Genomic DNA, 24,726 nt, shown 5'->3' with positions numbered 1-24,726 from the left:
AAGTAAAGTTCTTGTCGGAAGTCCAGCAGTCCCTGCGCCTCTTTTTGACTTACAAGTCGCAAGGACTAAGAGAAGAAACACACAAGAAGGAATCTATGGACGCCAACAGACCCAAGAAGAGGTAAGGCAAGAATCAGAACAACAAGACGCTTAACAACCAGCAAGATCGGCAACCGCGGTGCAAGTTGCAGCGCCATAGACGCCTTCCCGCAAATGCAAGCCGCACGAGTGACGGGAGGGGAACAAGGATCGCCGCTCCCTCGCAGCAAGTTGGACGACATGACGCACGCAACAGCACGATTCACACGCTTCCCCTCTGCTCGACATCGAAATAGCGGATCCCTTGGAAGAGATCTCGAAGAGGAAACTCAAGAAACTCTTCATGTAAAGCTGATCTGAAAGACTTCTTACTCTTTGGCGGACTTATTTCCTAACGATTTTCATCAGGCCGACTGAGTCCTCCCTCCCAATATTTGATGGGTAGACCCCAGAAGTCTTCCTCATTCAAAAAGACAGTGTTGGCCAACCAGTGAAGAGAGCCTTTTCGACACTGAATGATTGATTTTGAAGAAGAAGGAACAAGGAAAGACAACTTTTCCTTTCCCGACAAGATTGGCTTCTAGATCCAGCGTGGTACCAGACTGGGGAAGCTCCTGCTTGGGAGTTCCTGCCTCCTCCCAAGGGACTTCTCCAGACTCGGACTCTTCACGGAGAACAGCCATGACTAAAGCCAAGGTTCTGTGGTCCACTTCGGAGTTGGATCATTTGCCGAAAGGCGCCTTCAGAACTATTGAAGTCTTCAGCTTGATGGACTGACTTTGCAGCTCTTGCAGAGGTGTCGATCAGAAGAATGACACGCAAATGCACCTTATTGCCTGTCTCGAATAAAGCTGTGAGGGACGGGTCGGGTCGAACTTTCTGCCCTTTCACAGCAGGTGCTATCAAGAAACGAGCCATGTTGTGTTCTGTCAGGGTCGCCTGAGTGACTTTAGCCCAGAAATCTGAACTGTTGTATGCTCCTCATCTAAAACAGCTCTTCCCTTCAGAGCTGGTTATGATTCTATCAGCAGCCCTTGCGCAACAATCAACGCAAGATCTGATCACAAGGATCAGCAGGGAAAGTCCTTCCCGCAAACTTTAGCCAGGAAGGACAAGCAAGTTCCTCCCGCGGCCAGCCCTTTCGTGGGAGAGCCCTTCGAGAGGAAGTCAGAGAATGGCTGCTGAGGACAACTTCAAAGAACCCCAAGCAGCAACCCAAATCCAAGAAATGATCACAACAACCTCCAGACACAAGTGGGGAGCCAGGTTATCCCACCTTGGCAAGAGTGGAGCCAAAGGGAGCGACGTGATGGACAGTCGGGTTTTGAAGGAAGGATACAAGATTCCTTCCTAAGGAAGCCCCTCTTTCACAAGAACCTGGAGTTGGGACCAGCTACTACTGGGAGCAAAGCAGCAGCTCTTCAAGAACAGGTGACCCAGATGCTATCAAAAGCAGCAATAGAAGAGGTAAAGGACCTCTCTGGCCAGAGGGTTTTACAACAGACTTTTTCTGGTACCCAAGAGCTCGGGGGTTGAGACCAGTTCTGGACGTAAGTCCACTGAACAAGTACGTAAAGCAAAGTCAAGTTTGCCATGGAGACATCTCAAGGCCAGTCCTAGCAGGCACCAAACAGGAAGACTGGATGGTTTCATTAGACCTACAGGACGCTGTGATTTTCACGCACTAATTCACCGGAACTACAGAAAATATCTGAGGTTTGTGCATCTCGGGACAACCTATCAGTTCAGAGCACTTTGTTTTGGGACTAAGCACGGCCTCCTTACGTTTTCTCCGAGTGGCATCGAACGAGCTCACTGGTTACATCTAAAAGGGATACGGATTTCGATACCTGGACGACATTAATCAGAGCCAGATCGCAAGCAAAAGTGTCTGGAGGATCTGCAAGTTACAATGAATTTGACGCAACAAGGTCTGGTAGTAAATCTAGCCAAATCGCAGCTAACGCTTTCACAGGACATCATCTACCTGGGGATGAGGATTCAGTCATGGTTTTTCGGGCTTTTCCAGCCCCGGAACGCATTCTAGATTGCTTAGAAAAGGTGAAGCTCTTTCTAGGGAGATGGACCTGTTCAAGCGAGGGAGTGATGAGTCTGCTGGGGACCCTCTCCCTCGATCGAACAATTCGCTCCTGGGAAGACTACATCTACGCCCACTTCAGTTCCATCTGTCAAGCTATTGGAAAAGAGGCCAAGATCTGAGACGTGATTCGATCCTCTGGGAATCAAAAACATTTGAGTTGGTGGAACGACCCAAAATCTCAAGTAGGCCTCAACTTCAACAAAAGAAATCTCGACTCTAGTGTTGTATCTAGACGATCGGACATGGGATGGGGTGCAACGCTGGGGAAGGGCGAGATCTCAGGTCTATAGGAAAACCATCAGAAGAAATGGCATATAAATGTCAAGGAACTGGTGGCCATTCATCTTGCACTAGTCCACTTTCAGGAGAAGGTCCAGAACAAGATTGTACAGGTCAACGAGACAACACCACAGCGTTGGCTTCACATCAGGAACAGGGTGGCACTCGCTTTCCCCTTACGAGGCAGCCAAAGATCTCCTGCTGTGGCAGAAACGAATAACTAACTCTGATCACCCGCTCATAGAGGAGAAGAACGCCAGAGCCGGATCTTCTCAGCAGAGGAAGACAGGTTCTCACGACAGAATGGACTCATCACGATGTGTGCAACAGGCTTTGGAATCTGTGGGGAGAACTGGCCAATAGACCTTCTTTGCACAGAGAACGAAGAGGTTACCAGTCTACTGCTCTCCAGTCCCAGACCAGGAAGCAGTGGCGCGTGGACGCCTTCCTCATGAATTGGGAGGGACTAGACATGCACGCTTTTTCCTCCATTCAAGATCCTAGACAGAGTCATGAAGAAGTTCAGAGAGTCGAACGACGCCTCGATGACCCTGATAGCTCCATTTTGGCCCATGAGACCATGGATCACGGAGGTGATGGAGGGCTAGTAGATACCCCCAGATCGTTACCTTGTCGGAACGATCTACTCAGACAGCCACATATAGAGAGATACCATCAAATCTCTCGCTCAACCTAACTGCCTTCGACTATCGAAAAACTGGCAAGAGCGAAGGGTTTTTCAAGGAAGCTGCAAGAGCCATCGCGAGAGCGAGGAGAACGCCCACACTGGCAAGGTGTACCAATCAAAGTGGGACGCTTAGGAAATGGTGCAGGAAAACAACATTTCTCTTCCAGTACCTCTAACTCAACTGGCAGATTTTTCTTCTGCATTTGAAAACCCAAGGAAACCTAGCAGTATCTACCATCAAGGGATACCGCAGCATGCTTGCGCCTGCCTTCCGTCACAGAAATATTGGGACGTGTCGGGAGACAAGGACCTCACGGATCTCATAAGGTCCTTGAGACAGTTAAGAGGAAGGACAACCCGACCCCTCTGGAACTTGGACGTAGTCTTAAAATTTTTAACCCCTAATAGGTTTGAACCTCTCTATTAAGGCTTCATGGAAGGATCTCACTAAGAAGACCCTTTTTCCTGGTCGCTTGGCTACAGCCAAGAGGGTAGGAGAACTACAAGCCTTTAGCAAGAAAGTAGGCTTCAATGGGGAAAATGCATGCTCACTTAACTTGGTTTTCTAAAAACGAACCCTTCTCAACCATGGCCCAGATCTTTTTCCATACCAGGGCTGTCTCATTTAGTAGGACAGGAAAAGAGAGAGGCCTTTGTCCAGTTAGGGGCCCTAAAATTTTATCTACAAAGGACCAGAAACATAAGAGGTCAGACAGATCACCTCTGGTGCTCAGTGAAGAAACCTCGCTTTACTCTTATCAAAGAATGCACTACGCTTATCAAGGACTTAATAAGGGAAGCCACCAAGAATGTGACGAGAAAAGCTTTCCAACTCTCAAAGTCAAAGCCGCACGAGGTAAGAGCGGTGGCAACTTGATGGCTTATAGACACAACAGGTCTATGAAATCGATTTTGAAGTTTCTTTTGGCGAACAAATCTATCTTCGTGAGATTGTTACTCTGAAAGAAGTTACAGACCCAATATGAGGATTGCTGTCCCTGGGTCCGTATGTTGCCCCGCGCCGAAGCTGGAGAGGGTACTAATGCCTCTACCCTATAACCTTTTTTTTTTGTATTATACCCTTGCCTTTTCTTGATTTTGAACTCACAGGTTGTCTCAGATGGTTGTTGCAACCTTCCACAGTCTGGGGTTGCAAGTCTAAGTTAGGTTTTATGGAGTGTGTTATTTAGTGATTTTAGTGGGTCAGGTGGTCAGCTTTTTGTCCATGGCTATGCCAGGATAGCAAGGGTGGTGGTCTAGTCATGTTAAGGTCGAGGACCGTGGACAGCCCCATAGAGACTTTCTACAGCCCCTGATGGGTCGCTGGTCTCTCAAGGAATGCAGGCTTAATGAGGCAGGATAATTATGAAGCCAGCTTCCTTATCAGGTAAGAACCAGAGTATGTTTACAGCTAATTTTAGTGTTTAGTAATTATACGAATTCCCAACGATGTTTTGGTTCTCTAACCCACCACCAATGGTGTCAATCAAATATATATGTAACTACTAGGGAAGTTAGATATTTAAAATGGTATTTTCATTATAAAATAAGTTTTTAAATATACTTACCTGGTAGTTACATATATAAAAGGTCCCTCCCTCCTCCCTCTGAGAACAGGGGCATGGAATTTCTGAGACAATTGGGAAATGGTTCTAGTTACCTGGTAGAGGGCGCCAGGCATGGCCACCTGACCATCTATTCCATTGCCGCTAATTTTGAATTTCTCTGCCGCGCTGCATTTAATCAAGGGATAAAGCTATATATATGTAACTACCAGGTAAGTATATTTAAAAACTTATTTTATAATGAAAATACCATTTTGTGTAGTAAGGCAGGGAACTGTCATATTAAGGTCTGTGTTTGATATTACTGTAGCAGATGAAAATTATGAGGAAAAAATTAAATGCTTATTTATACTGGTTACATGAAGGAGAAACTTATGTAATGGTAGTTAGTGTTGTTTATGATCTTGTGAAGGTTAACATTTGTTTTAGATTCTGAATTATATTCAGTTCATGATTTTATAACACCTTTTTGTAGTTGTGATTGAACACTTTATATTGCAGGTGGATATGACAAAAGTTCGTTTGGAAGTGATAAAACCTTGGGTCACAGAAAAAATAACAGCAATTTTAGGCATCGAAGATGACGTTGTCATAGAATATGTGTTCAACCAGCTTGAAGCAGAAAAGGTGAGCCTTTTATCCAAGGGAATGGAGGCATGAATGTTGGTGTAAGTTGGTGTTTGTAGTTTTTTCTTTCCTGAATATCAAAATTCAGTATTTTTTTTCAAGATTTTAAGAGGAAAAGGGTGAAACCTGAGTAATTCTGCTGTGGTTTCATGCTTTTAACCTCCAGAGAGAAGTCTGGTATGAGAGGAGCGTGATTGGTTATGCGTTCTTAGTTTCTGTACTTTACAACACAGATACATTGTTTGATTTTAAATTTAATATTCTCTGACCATGACAATCTTTCCTGGTAATCAGCAAGTTATGCCAAAGGGGGTATTGGTCCATTGAGACGGAGGCGCCTCACCTATGCTCCACCCGCAACCCTAGGATTCGATCCTGCCCTCTGCCTGACTGGCCTCATGTATAAGTGAGGCTGGTCTGTGATAGCTACTTCTCCAGGTTCTTTCTAGCAGGGATTTGAACGGCCTAGTTCAAATACCTTGCGAGTGAGGACCACCTGGACTGCATAATTCTTCTGATGCTCAGGTTAGCAGCCTGGGACCACACGAGAGGCGCATCCCTACACTCAGCTGATGTCTGGGTGTGTCTAATCCTGGGGCCTTCTAAGCCTTGGGAGTTCATCTGCCAGGAACTAGCCTGGAATACCCTGGGCTACTATGGGTATTCTGGGAGCACTTCAAATCTTCAAGACAGCCTGGGCTCCCTGCCTGGGCTTATTTGGAAGACGCTTGGGCATCCTGCCTGGGCTTATTCGGAAGAAGCCTGGGCACTCTGCCTTGGCGTATCTGGAAGAAGCCTGGGCTAACTGAAAGCTGGGAGCTGTGACCTGAACCCCGTCACGGAGCCAGACCGCCATCAGAGTGACTGACGCAAGCACGGAAGCTGGGATCATGAAGTAGATACCTGGCCCAGGCTACATAGACCTGGGCTACCTTTGGTCCTGCCTTCTTCAGTTCCTCCTTGTCCTGTTGGGGGGAAAATCAGTGAACTACAAGAGGGAGACTGCTGGGCCATGTATGTGCCTGGTGTGATGTTATCCTGCTTCAGCCACATGAGCACGATTGTTGCAAGCCTCTCCATATCAGGTTCTACTGCTGCTGTCTTCCCACAGGTGGCCTCAGTGTCACAGTTACATTAAGGTACAGAAGTCTCTAGACCAGAATTGAAAGAACAGTCAAAGTTAGCCCTCAACATAAATCTCGAAAAGAGGATTTCAGGTGCACTGTTGCACTTTACAGGCTGGACAAGGGATATTCACATGTCGTGTTTTAGTCGAGTGTTTTGTAATAGATTTATGACAATGATTATTCATTCATTACAAGGTTGGAAATGCCGTTTTGGGCATTATCACATCAACATCCAAGATATAAAGTATCATTTTGCCTGTTGCTGAGCATGCAACATTTCCATATCTCTTTGAAGTTTTAGTTAAATTCTGTAATATATTGAAATTAATGAGTGAGCAATCATTAAGTAGGGATGTCCTGTTCCTGTGAACTGTGAGATGAATTAAACATTCAAGAAAAAAAAAAGTGTTGCATAAATTTAAGTGGGCTATTCTTTTCAGTGGTATATACATTAATTCTTAAATTTTGTCTTTCAGTTTAGATTGAAGACTTGGAGTCAGAAATGATATTCATGTCTTTTTAAATTAATTTTCTTTGATTTCCATACAGTTACCACTCTTTCTGGGTACAATTACTCTAAAAGTATGTTAGGGTCCTTATATTTATGCTTACGTAAGTCATGGATTCAGTTGATGAATGATTGACATGGTAGTACTTTATTAATATTCCATCTTCAGTCCGTACAGTAAAAAATTACTAGTGTAATCAACTTATTTCACTACAGTACTATGTACAATAGCCTAGCAGGGTAACAGGTGCTTTAGGTTGTCAAACCTTTTCACAAGCAAAATATGATCAGTAGTATAGCCTGCACTTGGACATTCAAGATGTCTCACAAACAGTGATTCCTTGTAATTTTTATCCTATTGGATTGTCACTTTATATTTATTATTCATTTTAAGAGATTAATCAGCAAAATAATCACTTCTAGAAAGCCAGCATATCAAGAAAGAGACAAAACAATGTTGTAGCTGAATAGTAGCAAAGTTTGACAAGTTGAAATCTGATAAGCTGTGTGGCTATTGTACCTGTCAGACAGATGTCTTGTAGGATCCATGCAGGTGTCAGTCATAGATATTTCTCATTATAAATAAAAAAGAATTTAAGGTTTGTGTTGGGTATGTTTGTCTCATCCCCTTTTTCATAGTCATGTTTCTTTTGGGCCCAGTTGAATCCTATTCTTACCAGCTAACGCGTATTTTGTCGCCTAGTTTTCCTTGTAGTGTTTTTTTTTTTTATTTTTTTTTGCTAACTAGAAGAACAAGTACTTTTCCAAGATAGATCCTGAGTTAACACCATATTATATTAAGATTTGGAATCATCTGATTCAAATTAAGGTAACTTTGCCGAGAAAATATAGGTCTGTAGGTATGTAGGCTTCACTTATTACTAGTTAAGGCTTATTTAACGTGGATATGCAATTTAATCTGTTTGAAATAGCATGATCGTATTTATAGCTTAAAGTACCTGCTTTATTTCAGAATCACCATTACTCAAGTTTAGTATTTGACTGTAAAGTTAGGAGTAGACGAGCTTGTAATGGTAATTTTATAAGTACTGCAGCAGATAATTTTACTCCCAACCATACTTTTGGGTATAGCATCCTATTTGTTTCATAGTGGTATTTGGTATTTATTATGATGAGCATTGATCTGCAAGCTTCAAAATTTTGATAGTTGGATCTTTTGCAATACAGTTTTTAAGCAAATGAAAGTATCTGCAGTCTACCCTCATTGTAATTTCCTTTTCATTTTAGTATATTTTTGATTTTAGAAAAATCGAATGGTAAATAGGTGATGTCAGGAATTCAGAGAAGATTTGAGGTTGATTAGGGGTCATTGTTAACAGTTAAGGTGAAAGTGAAAGTTATGTGAGCTATCTGTTAAATGTAGGTATTTTTTTTTCACCTGTTGCCGTATTCTCTTTGTTTAGGTTAGCACTGCTGTACTCTGACTAATTTGGGCTGGAAAGGTTTTCTTCTTAGATTAGTTTTTCAAAGGTTAATGTTATCCTATTTCACGTTTTGAGAAATGACCTATGTACATTTTTTTGAGGGGCTAGTGCCATACACTTATTTGGAAGACAATGTAACAAAAATATTTTAACCATTCTTCAAGTATTCGTACAATGACCAAAGCTCTTGATTTACTTTAACATGAGTGTTTGTAACACAACCAGGTATCTGAGAGGTAGTCTGTCTTAAGAGGGGGACTTTGTGTCAGTCACCTAAGGAAAACATACCTGTCATCATATCATTAAACCCTGTAGAGGGATAGTGCCATCAGTGCACTGTAGCCATTACTTAAGGTTCTTTGCAGCATCCCATTGGCCCCCCAGCTGCAACCCCTTTCATTCCTTTTCCTGTACCTCCATTCATATTCTCTTTCTTCTATTGTATGTTTCACCATCTCCTAATGGTTGTTTCATTGTGCAACCGAGGTTTTCCTCCTGTCGCACTTCTCCATTTCCATTTCAATGCTGAATGACCTCATAGGTCCTGTTTTTTGGCTTTTGGCCTGAACTTTATATTTCAGTTATATCAGGAAAGGTGTTTGTCAGAAATCTGTTAATTTTAGCTTTCTTTTTTAGTAGTCTCAGTTTATGTTGTTAGTCTTGCCTTATACTGTAGAATATACAGGAATTGTACATTCACTTGGTTTGGTCACTGCATCATTAGTGTAGAAAATTCCATAATCTGTTGGTCTTTTTGCAGTGACATTATTGAGTTTTGCTACAAAATATCTTGGCATGATTTTACAGATAGTGTGCTCTTTGTTTTTGGGACCATTAGTCACAAATGACCCGCTTCCTTAGACCTCTGCTTAATAAGGATTGACATCCGAAAGACTCATGTTATTTGGTGTGGCTGGCTTCAGATGGAGTAGGTCCTAATTATCTTGCTCTAATTGGATATCCCTCAAGGGAGGCCAGCAACGATTAAAATTACTGGTCCACCATGACTAGGTGGAAGGTCCATAAGAATATAAAATCGAACATCATGCGTGTAGACTCTCTAAATATGGAAAAAGTGCCTCTCAAAAGGTATGGATGTTTTTAATTTCGTTTTGGCTGGTCATGTTCGTACTCCCAAGCACATCCTTTCTGTTCAGATGTTTTGACTGTGTGTCCCAGTTCATATTCTAGGGAGTACCAGAAATTTCTTTTAGTTCAGTTTTAATTGTTTTAATTCCCTTCACTCGGAAAGATGAGAAGAGTTGTTATATGCCTACCACAATAGAATTAAGAGGTTTGTATATTGTATGAACAAAATTTTCTATGATTTTGTTTTATTAATACTGTACAAGCCTTTAATTGTACTCGAAGTACTCTGCTGCAATTTCGCTAGTATGTGTTAATGGCTTCAGGTCTGGTTACAGTGAGTAATGGTGATTGATGCAAACTTTACTTTTAACAGATTGGCTATCTCTTGGCTACAAGGTTCTGTTGTAAGCATTAATGCTTAAGTAAAATAAGAGGTATTTTTATTAAAAGGTATTCTAGTATTTTTTTATGCTCCAACTGATGAAATTTGCTATTTAGCATAATTTTGCCTTAACTGCAACATATAATGTTACATTTTATTCTTTTTCCGCTGCTGTTAGGTATAGAAAGTGTTTTTTGGCTGTCAGTTGATCAAGGGTGAGACAAGATTTTTATTTTGACTTGATGTTAGTAGAAGTTTAACAATGATGATGCTTGTTAGGTAGGTAATTAGGAAATTGTTAGTGGAATGAAAGATCTGACAGGTGTGTGACAAAAGAATATAAGTGAGGTCTGCTTGGCATTAAGTGCCTCCATTTATTATTATTATGCTATTTCCACATATCAGCTTGAATGATCTTACTTCATAATTTAAACTTCATGATTTTCTAAATTCAGATGGGTTTACAGTGTAGAACGTAAAAGGGGAGGCCTATACATATACAGTATTATATTGTTTGCTAAAGGCTTTGGCTTATAAATTTTTGTTATGTATGTGTGTGCAATTGCTAATATTCTTTTAGATTTAGACATATAGTTTTTTATTTTTAACAAACTAGTCAGATACAACAGTGAAAATTAGGCTTCCAATCTTTTTGCATCTGATTATTAGAGACTTTGGTTATTGTTACTCTAAAGATGTTACTGTAATGGGGAAAGAAAAAATTGTTTTTGCTTCTTGGGCATGTTACATGGGTGTTAGTGGACAACATGTTGGCTGGTAGGGTTTCTTTTTATTTAGACCAGTTCATTTTCTATTGCTCTTGCTCTGTAAGGCAACCAAAGATGTTCTGAATTTAATTAACGGTCTTGCATTTGAGAGAATTTTGTACATGAAAATAATATTGTACATGAGACCTATTTTTCTGGGAGTAATGTTATTCCCTATTAAGTGTAGGTTTAATGAAATGCTTGCTTATGAGTTTAGCACTTGCTGTCCCTATCACTTCTGCTGATGTTAAGTTAAAGATGATGTTATAAAAGTATTTTTCAACAAAAACTTGCCTCTTTTATGAACAGCATTTGCTAAGACTGATAATACAGCAACCATTGTGTAACTTTTGATTGTAAGCAACTGATGTGTATCTTGACTCAGCCTTCTAGGAGGAGTGGGGTGGGAGCCTAAAGCAACAAGTCATCGTTAGTAGTGGAGTCTGTGTGCGGCTTTCACAGGTTTGGTGTAATGAATCCATGTAAGACCTATGATAGTAGTGCGCTCCCTCTTCTACAGGGATCACGGCTGTTTTTGTGAGACCTCAAATAGTGGGTACCCCGGGGGTTCAAGTGATGAAATAAGAGATCCTAACCTCGTTTCTTACAACTTAGGCTCAAGCACGTTATGGATTCCAACAGGTCACCCAGTTCCTTTTGGCAACGTTATCATTAAACTAAACGGACAAGAATAAAATACGAAATATTTCAGTACAGTTTTGTTTCAGGTTAATAACTTTTCAGAATTTTAATCAATGTCTTTTAGATGCGGTATATTGTTAAATAAGAAGTTCATACTATATCACAGTATATAAAATACTTTTTAAAGTAACTAAGAAATATTGTGAAGAATTTAAATTTAAATTGAAACAAAAAGGTTAGGAAACTTAAAAAGGTTAGGATTTTATTTTGTTACTGGAAGACAGGGGTTCCTGTTTATGAGTATTAGGTCACAAACATTACATGTCCATTTCCTAGGGAAAATGTTATATGTACAGTATTTGAATGTTGTGGACACTAAGGTGAAGTACTGTAGAAGCAAAAAGTTTATTTCCTCCTGGAAAGTGAAGTAATTATTAGCATATCCATCAAAGATGTTCATTACAGTAGTTTGAACAGTGGCATATTTGTCATCTTACTAAAGTTTCAGTTACTGGCCAGGTCATAGAGCAATACTTGAATGTTGTGAAATGGCATTGTTGACTTTTTAAATGAATTGCAAAGGGGGTATGAATACCTTTCCATTTGTTGTTGTATTATTTTTCTGTAAATACAATACCATCAATTGCTTGATGTATCTGAAAGAATGTCTTAGGTTTCTTTATATTTTCTTTTGTAGAATCCAGATCCAAGAAAAATGCAGATTATGTTAACTGGATTCCTGAACGGGAAAAATGCCAGAATATTCATGGGACTTCTGTGGGATCTCCTGTTGTCAGCCCAAGCCAGTCCCTCAGGAATTCCCAAACAGTTTCTGGACCAGAAAAAGGAAGAATTGAAGAAGAAAATGGTAAATACAGTTGCCTTAAATGCTGCACCTTAGTGTGATGACTAGTGTGTGTATCTACACATTCCTTCTTGAAATTTCTGATATGTCTGGATTGCTTCCAGTATATCTTTGCAGAGATGATGTATTTTGGTCAATTTCAGGAAGAAGAAGAAAGAGTCCAGAAAATACAGGAAGCTCGGCGTGAAAGGGACAAGGAGAAAGAGAAGGAGAAAGACAGGGACAAAGATAGAGATCGGGATAGAGACAAAGACAGGGAGAAAGATCGCCGAGAAAGGTTTGAACGGTTACTTACTCTTTGTAATTATGTAGCTTTGGTAACTGATACCTTAATGAGGCATTTTGTGTTGAAACCTGATTTTACTTGCCATCGAAGTTGTTTATCATGTTACATTTGATGGCACTATTCAGCTCTTCCCCTGACTCAAAGACAGAGAGGTGTGATTGCCAATTTATAGTAAACTTCTCTAAAGGAATTAGGAACATTTTTATAATTAATAATTGGCACACGTGCTGAGGTTGCTGTTGGTTAAGGAATATTTTACTTTTAATGCAGAATGACAACAGAAGAGACTGACTGACTTGACTGACTTACAGTAAAATTGCATATTTAAACTTACTGACATTTGAGGACAATGAATTGAGAACTTAAGCTAGAATTTCTAACTTCTTGGACCTTAACTTTTTCCAGTTTTCATGTAAGAACAAATCCTTTGGTGTTTTTGAATTATACAAACCGTTTATACTCTTGTATCAATCGTATTGTTTATACTTTTGTATCAATCATACCTGCATCCCTCACATTCTCCACATTAATTCATTGTGTTGTAAAGAATTCATGTCCTTGACTCAAGATTGCTTTCCCTTCATACAGAATCTGGTGCACTTTTGAATGTAAGATCTATTTGCTTGGCAAAAATTTTTTTTTTTTTTTTTCTCATTTACTACCATGAAAAAAAAATACTTTTTCCTCCTAAACTATTCAATCACACATACTTGACATCCTGCTTCATTTTGTTTGTTTGCAGGAGAAGTCGTAGTAGGGACCGATCATCCCGTAGCTCACGTCGAGACAGGTCCCGTTCACCTCGATCAAAAGATGATAAGAAAGATTCAAAGAAGGATGCCTCTAGGTGGGTATTTGGTATTTGCTTGTGTTGGCTATTACGATGTTTATTTTAATATAGAGTTGTTATATCTTGGATTTTGTCATACTCTACCACTGTGTACTGTTGTATTGTATGTCAGGAGCAGTAAAGGGTCTTGATCTCTTAAGAAGTTGATTTAATTGAAATCCTGGTATGCCAACAGTGATGATTATTTTCTGATAGCTGCAGCGTACTTTGTACTGAGTACTCCATCTATGAAAGGATAGGTTTGCATCCTAGGAAAAATACAAATTACTTTACAGTTGTTCATATGTAGAACAAACTTTTAGTTTAGTTTGGTATTTTTTGTTTGTTGATTATCCAGATGATTCATTTTTTCAGATGGGAGAAGAAAGATGAACAGAAGATCAAGGAAGAGAAGAAAGAAACAAATGGCGAAGTGTCTGTCAAAGATAAGCCTTCGGATGTGAAATCACCAAAGCAAGAGCCCATTTCTCCAAAAGCCGACCTTCAGGTAAAGCCAGAGAAGTTGGAAGCGTTGCCAAAGAAGGAGAGAAGTGACAAAAATGAAAAAGACAGTGGTCACTCTCGGGAGAAGGACGGCGGCCATTCTCGCGACAAAAACGACAGGGGCCACTCTCGAGAGAAGGTTGACAGTAGCCATTCCCGTGACAAGAAGAGCCATAGAGCGAGGTACCCTAGTGATATTGAATATTTTGAGGTTAAGTCTGTGCAAACTGGAAAAGAAATGGAGGGGACTGTTGTGAGGTATCATAAGGATATAGCTTATTTTGCATTTAATCGATTCCCAGAACTGCTAAATACAACCAAACCTCTAATAAAAAAGAAAGATACCACATACCAGTAAGTTTTTTTTATTGAATCAGACAGTAGGTTCAGCCAGCTCTAATGGAAAGAAGAGTTTGTTTAAATATGCAGTTATTGTTCTTCCTTGTTCATTCTGTTGTTTGACCTTGTTCATTCTGTTGTTTGACTTTGTTCATTCTATTGTTTGTCCTTGTTCATTTAAGACTAATTTTGTATGTTTTGGGGTAGCAACATTATTTCTTTTTCCTAGATCAGTAGTATTGAGTCTGTCAGGATTTGTATAAAATAATTGTTAATGGGTGTCCTTTGTTAATTCTTTGCACAGTAACACAATTTCCTCAAAATGTCACGTTTTGTAGCATAAGATTATTAATAGTTGGATGGAAAGTAGTCCATTAACTTTTGCAGAATTGGAGAATAATTTTCTAGGTAAATTATGTATTGTAATTATTGAGTTTTATACATTAATAGAAAACCAGATGCTTTTATGTGTTTTTTAATTGTAACTTTTTCATGCATATTTCTTATTGGCTTATTAGAACTGTGAAAATGTTCGATAAATGCAACCAAAAATATAAATGAATATTTTATACTTTTGTTTTTTGTGTTTAGAAAGGTTTCTGTTTGTCTTGTAAGGTCCCCCAGAGGGAGGTCACCGAAGAAGGATGATGATAAGAAGCGTAGGGGTTCTCCAAGGAGGAGGTCACATAGCCCAAGGAAAAGATCACGCAGTCCTCGAAGAAGATCTCACACACCAAGGAAAAGGTCTCCTAGTCCACGTAAACATTCACCAAGTCCTCGTAAAAGGTCTGGAAGTCCTCGCAAAAGGTCACCTAGCATTAGAAAGAGGTCACCCAGCCCCAGAAGACATTCTCCTGGTGGCCGGAAGCCGTCAGGTGGACACAAGAGACACAATAGCCCTAGAAAGAGAACTGCATCACCCAGACCAAGCATGAGACGCCGGCAATCAAGGTCTCCTTCTTCCAATTCTGACTCCTCAAGGTAATGTTTTTTAATGTGTAATGCTTGAAGCTGTACTTAGCATATTACTGGTTATGGTTTTCTTGTCTTCCTTTTTTCATTTTAATAAGACTTTGTAGGCAGGTATCTATCTTTTGAGAATGGGTGATGATTTTTCCCAATATATTTTTGTTGTTTATTTTCAGGTAACAGGTCAGTTTAACAAGCCAAAATTTTGCCTTTTTATATATAGTATATTTAAAAAACTGGTCGTTGAAGGTATATGGTCTTCAGAAATATATAGTGTTCAGGTTTATACTTAATTTTTGTCTTGCAGTCATGGGTATATTTACTGTAGAAGTGAGTATATTACTTTTCTACCTTTGAGGAAACATTGCAGGTTGGTAGTCAAAGGTTTGGTGAAGAATTTGAAAGCCAGTTATGAAGTTTCAGGCCCCTTCAGTTTTTGCATGCAAAGTAGTTTAGGGAGAATGTTATTTTATGTTAGTGTCATTTGTAAGTTTACTAGACCACTAAGTTAGTGATAATACTAGACCCGCAGATGTTCTTGTGCTTCTGCTTATTTGAATCTGCTTTTTGTTGTCTTACCACGTTCATATCCTTGACTGAAATGTTCTTTGTTTGAATAAGTTAACATAGTGTTTGTTTTCTTTATTTTATGTGGTCTTATTCATGAAGCTTAGATATCTGTTTGGTTGATCTTAGGTGGGCTTACTACTAATTTTTTTCCCTCTTGTTTATCCTAACTTTTACACTTTTCATATAAGTCTGTTACTTGAAGGCATTTTTCTCTCATTAATTTCAGTAGCTCTTCTGAAAGTCGCAGCCCCCCTAGGAACAAGGAGGATGACTTTGAAATTCATCGCAAGGAAGACTCGGTGTTGAAGAAACGGCAATACAGATCCAATCGTGATCCTTCTAGCTCTGATGACGAGGTAAGTTTTAGGATGCCTTGGTTGTCAGGTTGATTTACGTTGGTTTTTTGATTCCTCAGTGAAGTGCTCATGTCCAGAACAGGTGTCTGGTAAATGTTGTCGAATAGAATATTAGTCTTGATTTGAAGTAATTTAGAAGTCAGTGACTGGATTGTAACAGAAATTTTATAATTGGTGTGATAAGATTGTTTTGTTCAGAAACATGAACCTCTCAAGAAAAGTCACAAATAGTAGTTTATGTTAACTTTTGATAGTACGTGTTTATAGATGGCAAAGAGAGGTAAATGGGACAAATTTGAGTATACAGTTATTCTGGGACTTGTTTTGAGCATTCTTTTCCCAATGTAGGTTTTTTTTACATATATATTTTTCTCCTCTTCTACTTTCTGTTTTCCCCCATCAACTGCTATTGCAGTAGACTATTTTGAAAATGATGTAAATTAATCATAAACACGTGATATCTAGCAACATTGCAATTATGCTTAGAGGGTGATGGAGAATAGTTGAACTCCATCTCCTGCAGAGCAGATAACCTTAGAAATTTTGGCATATTTCTTCAAAGTTTATTTCCAATAAAAGTCAGATTTTGCATTAAAATTTGTGCAATTGGAAAAAAGTTTTCTTGCAAAATTTGTAATGTGAAAATAATTTCTCTCTAGCACCCTCTTCGAAAAATTGCTTCTGAAGAGTAAAGAAATTTACATTTTCAACCAACTTCAACTCGTTCATTTTGACTTTATGTTTTTCACTGTTAACATGCACCAAAAAGTGAAGGTGCTATGTAAAAGTACAAATATTAAAATGGCTGTAGAATGACACCAATGCTAGAGTTATATCCCTAGAAGTAGATAACATCAAGTGGTTAAAAAAAAAATGTTGCCAGAACTGAGTCAGTGTTGTTACTGACAGTCTCAGTTAGTTTAAATTCTGGATTCCCTTTGTCTTTATTTTTCCTTTTTCCAGGCCACTTGGCCCTTGTAAAGCTATATATAAAAACACTAGTAATATGTTGCTGTACCTATACTGAGCTGAAGATTATATAAGGTGAACTGCATATTGTTCCTAAAGATCCAGCCACACAGGAAAAAAGTTTGGAGAATTTCAAGTAAAAATATAAAAACCCGTTTAGCATATTTAATTTTCGTGTGTAAATGACGAGCCATGAAATGCCATGTGCATGAAAGTATGAGAATTTCAGTATGTATTCATGATTTTGTAGACGGCTTTACAATATTTTTTGTTATTTGCTTGATGCTGGATGTTCTTTGCTGAATAATGTTTCCCATTTGTTATTCTTGTATTTTAGTTCTTGTATTCTTTTAAAGTACAGGTCTTTACTTGATTTTGCCTTATAATATTTCCTGTGTTTAATAGAATTCCCTATAAGTCAGTTTTGGAAGTAGATTTAGTAACTACAAATTGCAGTGCACACAATATATAAAGTTAAATTTTTAGATATCACTCACAAATGAGGATGTGACAATTTTTTTAACACCTTCATTTTAGCAGTAAGGAAGGGACGGTATTTGAAACTTAGGAATAAGGTAACCCTGTGACTATTTTATAACAGGATTAAGAAGTATGACAGTGGTATGGTCCACCTTTTAATGAATTTCTGGTATGTGATCTTTAGCCTCCACAGCGACCAATGGATGGTGGACATCACGGTGGGCCATCAATGCATAGGCGGACTCCCCCTCGAGTTAGGCGGTCGCCCTCACCTCATCGTCGTCCTAGGAGATCAATTTCTCCACGTTATAGGAGAAGGTCTGTATGGGATGAATTTTGTGGGAAGTGTTCTTCAGTACCTAAGTAAATAAATTGTATAACTTCATCATCCAATAAAGCCATCATATATTTTGTTGTATGAAGTAGGGAAAATACAAAGCACATGGGAGAAATATACAGTATGATACTATGTAAGCATTTTTATGGGGACATTTCAAACTTCCCAACTAATCAAGTCGTTAAGTAAGATATGAATTTTTTTTTGAAGTCTAGTAGGGAAAGGATCTTTAATAATCTGTAAAATGTTCTGCAATTGCCTCTTTGTGTGACCCCATCTTTTATGGAAATTTGGAAGTGGAAAAAGGAGATTATCCCCCATTATATTTGTTGCTATATAGATCCTAAGCCCATGTAGTCAGTTGCAAAGTCCCAGATTCTGAAGAAATGGAAGGTCATGAGTGAATGTCTGAAGTTGCGTCGTGAATCCAAGCCGGTCCAATAGGTAGTCCTTGTCTACACAGGTCACCCAGTCCCAGAGGTAGAATTTCACCCAACATTAAGCGTGGGAGGTCACCAAGTCCAAGGATGAGAAGGTCGCTTAGTCCCAGAGGTCGTAGGTCTCCCAGCCCAAGAATGCGTAGGTCTCCAAGTCCTCGGGGTCGAATGTCGCCAATGATGCGAGGGAGAGGTTCTCCAGGACAGCGAATGAGACGGTCCTCAAGTCCCCGTAGAAGACCTATGAGTCCACAGAGGTAATTGATATTTTATTTTATGTCAGTTTTCATCAACCTTGATTAAAAAAAATATGGGATTAGTTTTCATCAACCTTGATTAAATAAAATATGGGAAAACGGGGTGCAATTCATGAGTATGGGAAAAGAGGAAACTTGCAGTAATATTTTTTGTTTCATTCCAAAGGTAATATCAAAAGGTCAGAGTTGAGAAGTCTTGATGACTGGGTTATAATTATTCAATAGGTTATATGGTAACTGGTCATCATGATACCTGGAAACCCACACTACTTTTGCCCCATACATGCAGATTATATTTGAAACATGCTGGTTATTTTTGTAAACTGATTTTTTTAACTATGTTCACATACACCTTGTAACTTAAGGTTGTTGCGAGGTTCATATTCTAACCCTTCACTTTTTCTTATCTCCTATTCACTTTTTCTTCCTGTTGCTAAATGTTTAGAGGTACAGTACATAAATTATGAACTGTTAGTTTTATTTATCAATTACAATAGTGATTAGTGAACTACAGTAGTATAAGAGATGCACTTCTTTCCAGTACTATAGTGTAGACTTTGTTACAAAATGTAGTCATTTATTTCTTGTTGTGCACAAATACCTCTTGCATTAATTTTGATTGTGCACTATGCTAAAATATACTCATTCACTTTTTGGGGGAGTCAGCTATGGGGTACACAGCTCCAAGTACACTAAACACCAAGAGAACTGATGATATTTGCTCTTTCTGATTGGACTTTATATATAATGTCCCAAGTGGTAAAGTTTGGAATGTTGCAAACTTGATAAATGTTTAATCATATTGTAGGTATCCAGTTCATGGTAAAAATGAACTGGTATATTATAGAGTCTTATGTCTCGGGTAAATCTTGGTGTAAAATAATACATTCAAGGCAGGAAGAGTTTAAGGTGACTGATAAAGGAGTGTTAGGTGGTAAAGGAAGAGGAAATACAGCTGGTAAAGGGGTCAGTGGTAAGTAAACTGCATACATAATTAAATTACAGAAAGACTGGAACTTCAGTCAATTTAAATTTTTCGTGTTCAGAGAACTTTGTGTCCCTTGGGATTGCATTTTGATAATAGATGAACCCAGAAATGCTTAGTTCCCTGTGCCTTTGATGGCAAAAGTTGTCATTGTTGGGTCCTGTCTAACGTCAACTTTTTTTTCCCTGTTTTAAGAATGAGGAATGCCATACCCAGAAAGGTAAGTTTAAAGCTTGGGATGATTGTTAGCATATGCCATCTCAAAATATTTAGTATCATTGCAGTCCTTTTAATTTCGTTCCCATTTATTCCTTTAACCAGATTCAGAGGATCTCCAACACATTCACCATTGCGTAAAAAACACAGGAGTACATCAAGATCACCTCATCGTGGTGGTGGTCGACCAGGTATGCCTCCGACCCCAGATAAAAAACACAACATAAACAATGCTAGTCGTCTTATGCTTCTTGCAAATTACTCTGTGGACACTATAAAGGAAGCTCAGTATAACTTGAGTGGAAAGAGGTAAGAGAATTCATTTAAAAATACAGTGCCCTTTATACCCAGTAAGATATTGTGTATTTGTATGAAAATATAATCATATACTGTATCCTTATACAGAACAGTACTTCATTTTGGTATTTTTTGATGAATTTCAAGTTTTTTTTTTTATTTCACAAGGTAATTTTCGTTAGAAAATAGTTGAACTTTTTAAAGATATTAATTTTTATTGCACATAAAATCGTTGCATAGAAAGTTACTTGATAATTAATTATCTATGGTATGTTATTGTATACAATGCTGTTGATCAGTAAAAAAAAAAGGATTATCTCATAACCCCTTTATAGTGAAAATAACCACCCTGGATCGGAAAGTGAAGATTCAGAATCTGATGGAGGAAGACCATCTAGGCGACCTATGAAAAGGAGAACTCAGTCACCTTCAGACTCTGAATCTCCGCACCACAGACGAAGAATGGATTCTGGTAGTGAAGATGAAGGATCTTCTAGTCGTGATTCATCTCCTGTTGAAAAGAAAAAGAAGAAGAAGAAAAAGAAGCACAAGAAGAAGGACTCTAGCAGTGATTCTGAGGTAGATATCTTTCCAAAGAGTGGTTTAATCATTTACATATCTTGTTAGCTCTTCATTTTTATTTTAATCTTTGTCTCTAGAGAGCAGAGTAGCGATCATTGACTTTGGTATGCATTTAGTGGTGCATCTTGGGCAGTAATGAATGTTGTTTGTAGTTTCCCTTGGGCACCAACTACAGTGCATCTGCCACATGAATTTAGAATTTTTAATATTGTAATTAGTTGAGTAAACTTCAGTTAATATATAAGTAACCGTTGTAGCAGTTAAAAAAATTGGTGACATAATGAGACTATTTTTGTACCACTGTTATCATTTCACGAAGATTTTCAAGTGAAGTTTTCCCGTGAAAGGATTAGACTTGAGTTCTTGCTACTCTCTTCTGTTGTGTCTGCTTTTCGAACAGAATTCCCATCTGGTGTAAGTGTTCACTATGCTCCCTGGGACTTCCATCTAGTCCCCACTGTTATTTCCGTAGCTTTGACGTAATACATGCCTGAACCATTTTAGCTTAGAGATAGTGACATTTTTTTTATTATTATTTCGCCCAGATTGGAAATAATGTAAATACAGTGTTCACGTTGAAGTACCCCCCCAAAGTTTTTACCATAGCTGGTAACTAATGCATTCATGGTTTGTACGGAAAATTTTGAATGATTTGGTAGTTCATTGTACCTTGATGATGTTCAGGTGATGCTTCTACTTATATAGTTAATCATGATAGGTATACTGTAAAGTTTATTTATTGTAATGTTCAGGCTTGCCTTTGCAGTAATAGTTCCTTATTGGACGGGTCGATATCGCACTCATTAGCACTACTAGTTGAATTCGTGTTCCCATTCCCCGCCGCCAATGAAGAATTATAAGATTTATTCTGGTGATAGAAATTGTTTTCTTGGTATAACGCGTGGTTCAGATTCCACAATGTTTGCAGATCCTGTCTAGTTTCTTCCTTGGAGGGGTGGATAGAGCTGTCGCCTGGCTTTGCTGTTGGCCCAGCATTATCCGACTCTCCTACCGGCTAATGAAGAATTGGATAATTTATTTCTGGTGATAGAAATTCATTTCTTGTCATAATGTGGTTCAGATCCCACAATAAGCTGTAGGTCACGTTTATAGGTAACCAGTTGGTTCTTAGCCACGTAAATAAATCTAATCCTTGGCCAGCCTAGAGAGCTGTTACCAGCTCAGTGGTCTGCTAAACTAAGATATACTTAACTTTATGCAGGTCCCGTTGCTAGGTAACCAAATTGGTTCTTTAGCAACGTAAATCGCTACAATACTGGAGCTCAGTGGTCTGGTTAAACTAAGGTATACTTAACTTAACTTTGCAGTAATAGACTTAGTCTGTAGTACAGAGTAGTTCTTGTTAATCATGTTGAGTTTGTTTCTTATCAGCAAGGTGTAATGCTTCTGTTAGCCAAATAGATATGGTCCCGAATTTTATTTCATGAATAATTTTTGTTCACAGCTATCAGAGATAGAAAAGAAAAAGAAAAAGAAGAAAAAGGAGAAGAAGAAGCACAAGAAACAAAAGAAACACAAGAAGCATAAGCATAGGCATGAGGTAAGTGGATATTTTTAATCCCGAGTAGTGCCTTAGTGAACCTTAGTATTGCTCTGTCCCGTAATTTTCATCCAGTCCTGTTCGTTTTACGTCCTCCAGCTTTTTTGAGGGTGCTTTCCTTAGAAGCCTCTAGTATGTGAAATTAAGTTTGCATTTTATACATTAATTATATGATGCTAGTAAAATTATTGAAGCGATGGATTCATAGTTCTTATAGTCATCAGGATGAAATGGTGTCAGAAAATAATTTGATGACATCAAACAATATTTCCAGCAAGTTATTGTTTAGTGTTAATGAAGCTATTTTCTTTCATAAGTGACATACTTGATAGAACAGCAAACCTGTTAAATAATTTAAAAGAAAGCCATCTCTTTATTGAGCGATAACCTATTCTGGCACATAGCAAGCTTAATCTAATGAAACCCATTCATTTGAAGTAAATTGGTTTGAATTGGTCGCTTGTTTGACCCATACATACTTACAAAACAAACAAAAAGGAAATGGAAAGTTGGGCTTGAAGAATATGGTTAAATTTCAGTATAATTAGCTAGGTAAGATTTTTTTTTTTTTTTTTTTATGTTAATTAGCCAAAATTTTTTTTTTTTTATGGTACTTACAGCTTAATCCTTTGCACAACATTACACAAAATAAATTTTATGATTTATCAAGGTCTTTACCCAGCCACCAGGTCTACCCTTATTTTGAAGTAGTATTGGTGATTGAAATAGTATTGGTGAAGAATGTCTACATTTGTTGACTAGAGATGGTGATAATTATGAGTCATTGTTTCGTTTTATTAGTGCGATTGCATTTTCATTCTCGTTAATCTTGTACCTCTTGATATGCAAATTTGTACGCTGAGAAGCATCTTAGAAGGATTTAATGTCCATAATTAGGTGTGGGGTAAAGAAAACTGGAGCTATATAATTTTTAAAGCTGAGGGAAATTATTTCTGTATTTTACTGGAAATTATTTTAGATTGAAGGTGTTATAAAAATAGTTAACAGTTTACGAATGTGAAGGAAATTATTTCTATTTTATTGAAAGTTATTTTAGATTGAAGGTGTTATATAAATAGTTATCAGTTTACAAATGTGAGATCAGTGTGCTCAGTTTTTTATTACAAGTTTAAAAAGTAGTTCTGTACTTGAACATTTTAATATTGGGAATTGGTAGTTTTTTTTTTTTTTTTTAACACCATGTTTTGTTTTCCTTTGCAGGATACCGACAGCGACACAGGTGACAGCATAGGGGGAGAAGAGTTGGAACGTAAGTTACGAGAGAAGGCTCTTCAGTCCATGAAGAGGCAAGAACGTTCTTCAGCGGCTTCAGAGTCAGATTAGGCTTTTTTGCTGGATTGCCAATGGCAGTCCAGGTGAACTCGTCAACAGTGACTTTTAGTCATACAACTCATTTTCTGTAAAGTAGGGATATTGAAGATGAAAGACAATTACTGTAAGGGTAACCACTGTATTTTGTTTAGGTTTTGCAGGTTAGTTAAGAGACATTAACCAGACCATGGAGTTGGAATTCTTGACTCTCAGGTTTCGCAGGTGTATTTTTTTTTTCCTTTTGATTATGGCCAATTTGAAGCCATAGGAAACATTTTACTTGCTGTAAACTGCTTGATACTGTACATAAGGTCTGTACAAATTTTTAATGTTTATAAATCTTCTCTTGAGAAATACACATTACTGCTCTTCCTAACTAGAAGTGAATATGAACTTAGGTATTTTTAGGGTACTGTATAGCAGTTTGGGCTGCATATACAAAGTTGCTGTATTCCCTAACTAAAGTTTATCAAGGCTTTGTTTCTACTTCAGTGCAAGATGAACTTCATTTTTTATAACTTAGGAATTTTTTTATTTTTACACTAAATATAGTAAAGCAAGGTAAAAATAACTTAATATCTACCAGCTAATTTATCTCTCTGAAATTATATCACTTATGTTCCAAAATTGTCGACGACTGTGTGAATGGAAATAATTTTCAGGTAAAATTCTTAAAAATTGACCATTGGATAAATATTTCATTTGGCATGTAACTACTGTTAGGCGTTAGTTTGGATGAACTAATATGTACTTAGTATCCTTCTTCACTTCATTAGATCCCATACCATAAATCCATTAAGGGTTGAGAGTTTGAATTGCCTTACAAATCTTGTTGACTGCAATTAGGTGGTTGTCATTTATGGCAAGTGTGAATGGGACTGATTAAAATTATATTTTTGTTATAAAGATGTTTATCCTTTGTCACTGATGAAAAATTGTTTCATGTTAATAAATGATTAGTGAAATTTAGTTTTCTTTTACCGTATGAAATTTGCCTCCCTTGGGAATAGCATAAATTTGGTACTGGTATAATTATTTCACTTTAAAACACTTTCTGAACTTAAGGAATTAAAGTTATAACTTGGGAAAAGTAAAACCTTTAAGAAAGCAGTTACTAAGACATAGCCCTAATTTCAAGTTGGATTTATAAAAGCAGATAGCAAGCCTTGTGAAAGCTAAAATTAGCCTGTGGTTAAACTACTAAAAACATATAATAAAAATAAAGACCATTTTACCTCCATAAACTTAGTGACACTCGACTTTTCTGCTCCAAATTTTGTCACTTTTTCATTGTTT

At 38.0% G+C, this 24,726-nt stretch overlaps 1 protein-coding gene across 8 annotated transcripts in view; it reads left to right on the top strand.

Annotated features, from left to right (window-relative positions):
- Srrm1 (Serine-arginine repetitive matrix 1) overlaps positions 1 to 24,395 on the top strand; it is a 34,823-nt gene extending 10,428 nt beyond the window's left edge. Inside the window, exons 3-16 of one of the 8 annotated variants that reach the window (XM_067132441.1) lie at positions 5,174 to 5,299; positions 5,594 to 6,438; positions 11,957 to 12,127; positions 12,268 to 12,401; positions 13,153 to 13,257; positions 13,615 to 13,926; positions 14,698 to 15,063; positions 15,851 to 15,977; positions 17,611 to 17,744; positions 18,227 to 18,457; positions 19,764 to 19,967; positions 20,291 to 20,534; positions 22,003 to 22,098; positions 23,320 to 24,395. In XM_067132441.1, coding sequence (XP_066988542.1) covers positions 11,975 to 12,127; positions 12,268 to 12,401; positions 13,153 to 13,257; positions 13,615 to 13,926; positions 14,698 to 15,063; positions 15,851 to 15,977; positions 17,611 to 17,744; positions 18,227 to 18,457; positions 19,764 to 19,967; positions 20,291 to 20,534; positions 22,003 to 22,098; positions 23,320 to 23,442 — 2,229 coding nt within the window. In that variant the 5' untranslated portion in view covers positions 5,174 to 5,299; positions 5,594 to 6,438; positions 11,957 to 11,974 and the 3' untranslated portion in view covers positions 23,443 to 24,395. Of the gene's footprint in view, positions 1 to 5,173; positions 5,300 to 5,593; positions 6,439 to 11,002; positions 11,100 to 11,956; positions 12,128 to 12,267; positions 12,402 to 13,152; positions 13,258 to 13,614; positions 14,098 to 14,697; positions 15,064 to 15,847; positions 15,978 to 17,610; positions 17,745 to 18,226; positions 18,458 to 19,763; positions 19,968 to 20,290; positions 20,535 to 22,002; positions 22,099 to 23,319 lie in introns of those variants that run through there. The other 7 variants (XM_067132440.1, XM_067132439.1, XM_067132442.1 and 4 more) reach the window with 7 other exon arrangements.
- Positions 24,396 to 24,726: the final 331 nt, after the last annotated feature.

The sequence above is a fragment of the Macrobrachium rosenbergii genome, chromosome 31 (genome assembly GCF_040412425.1).
Source record: "Macrobrachium rosenbergii isolate ZJJX-2024 chromosome 31, ASM4041242v1, whole genome shotgun sequence".
In the NCBI taxonomy this organism is placed as follows: Eukaryota; Metazoa; Arthropoda; class Malacostraca; order Decapoda; family Palaemonidae; genus Macrobrachium; species Macrobrachium rosenbergii.
This window is presented reverse-complemented; position numbering and strand designations above follow the sequence as displayed.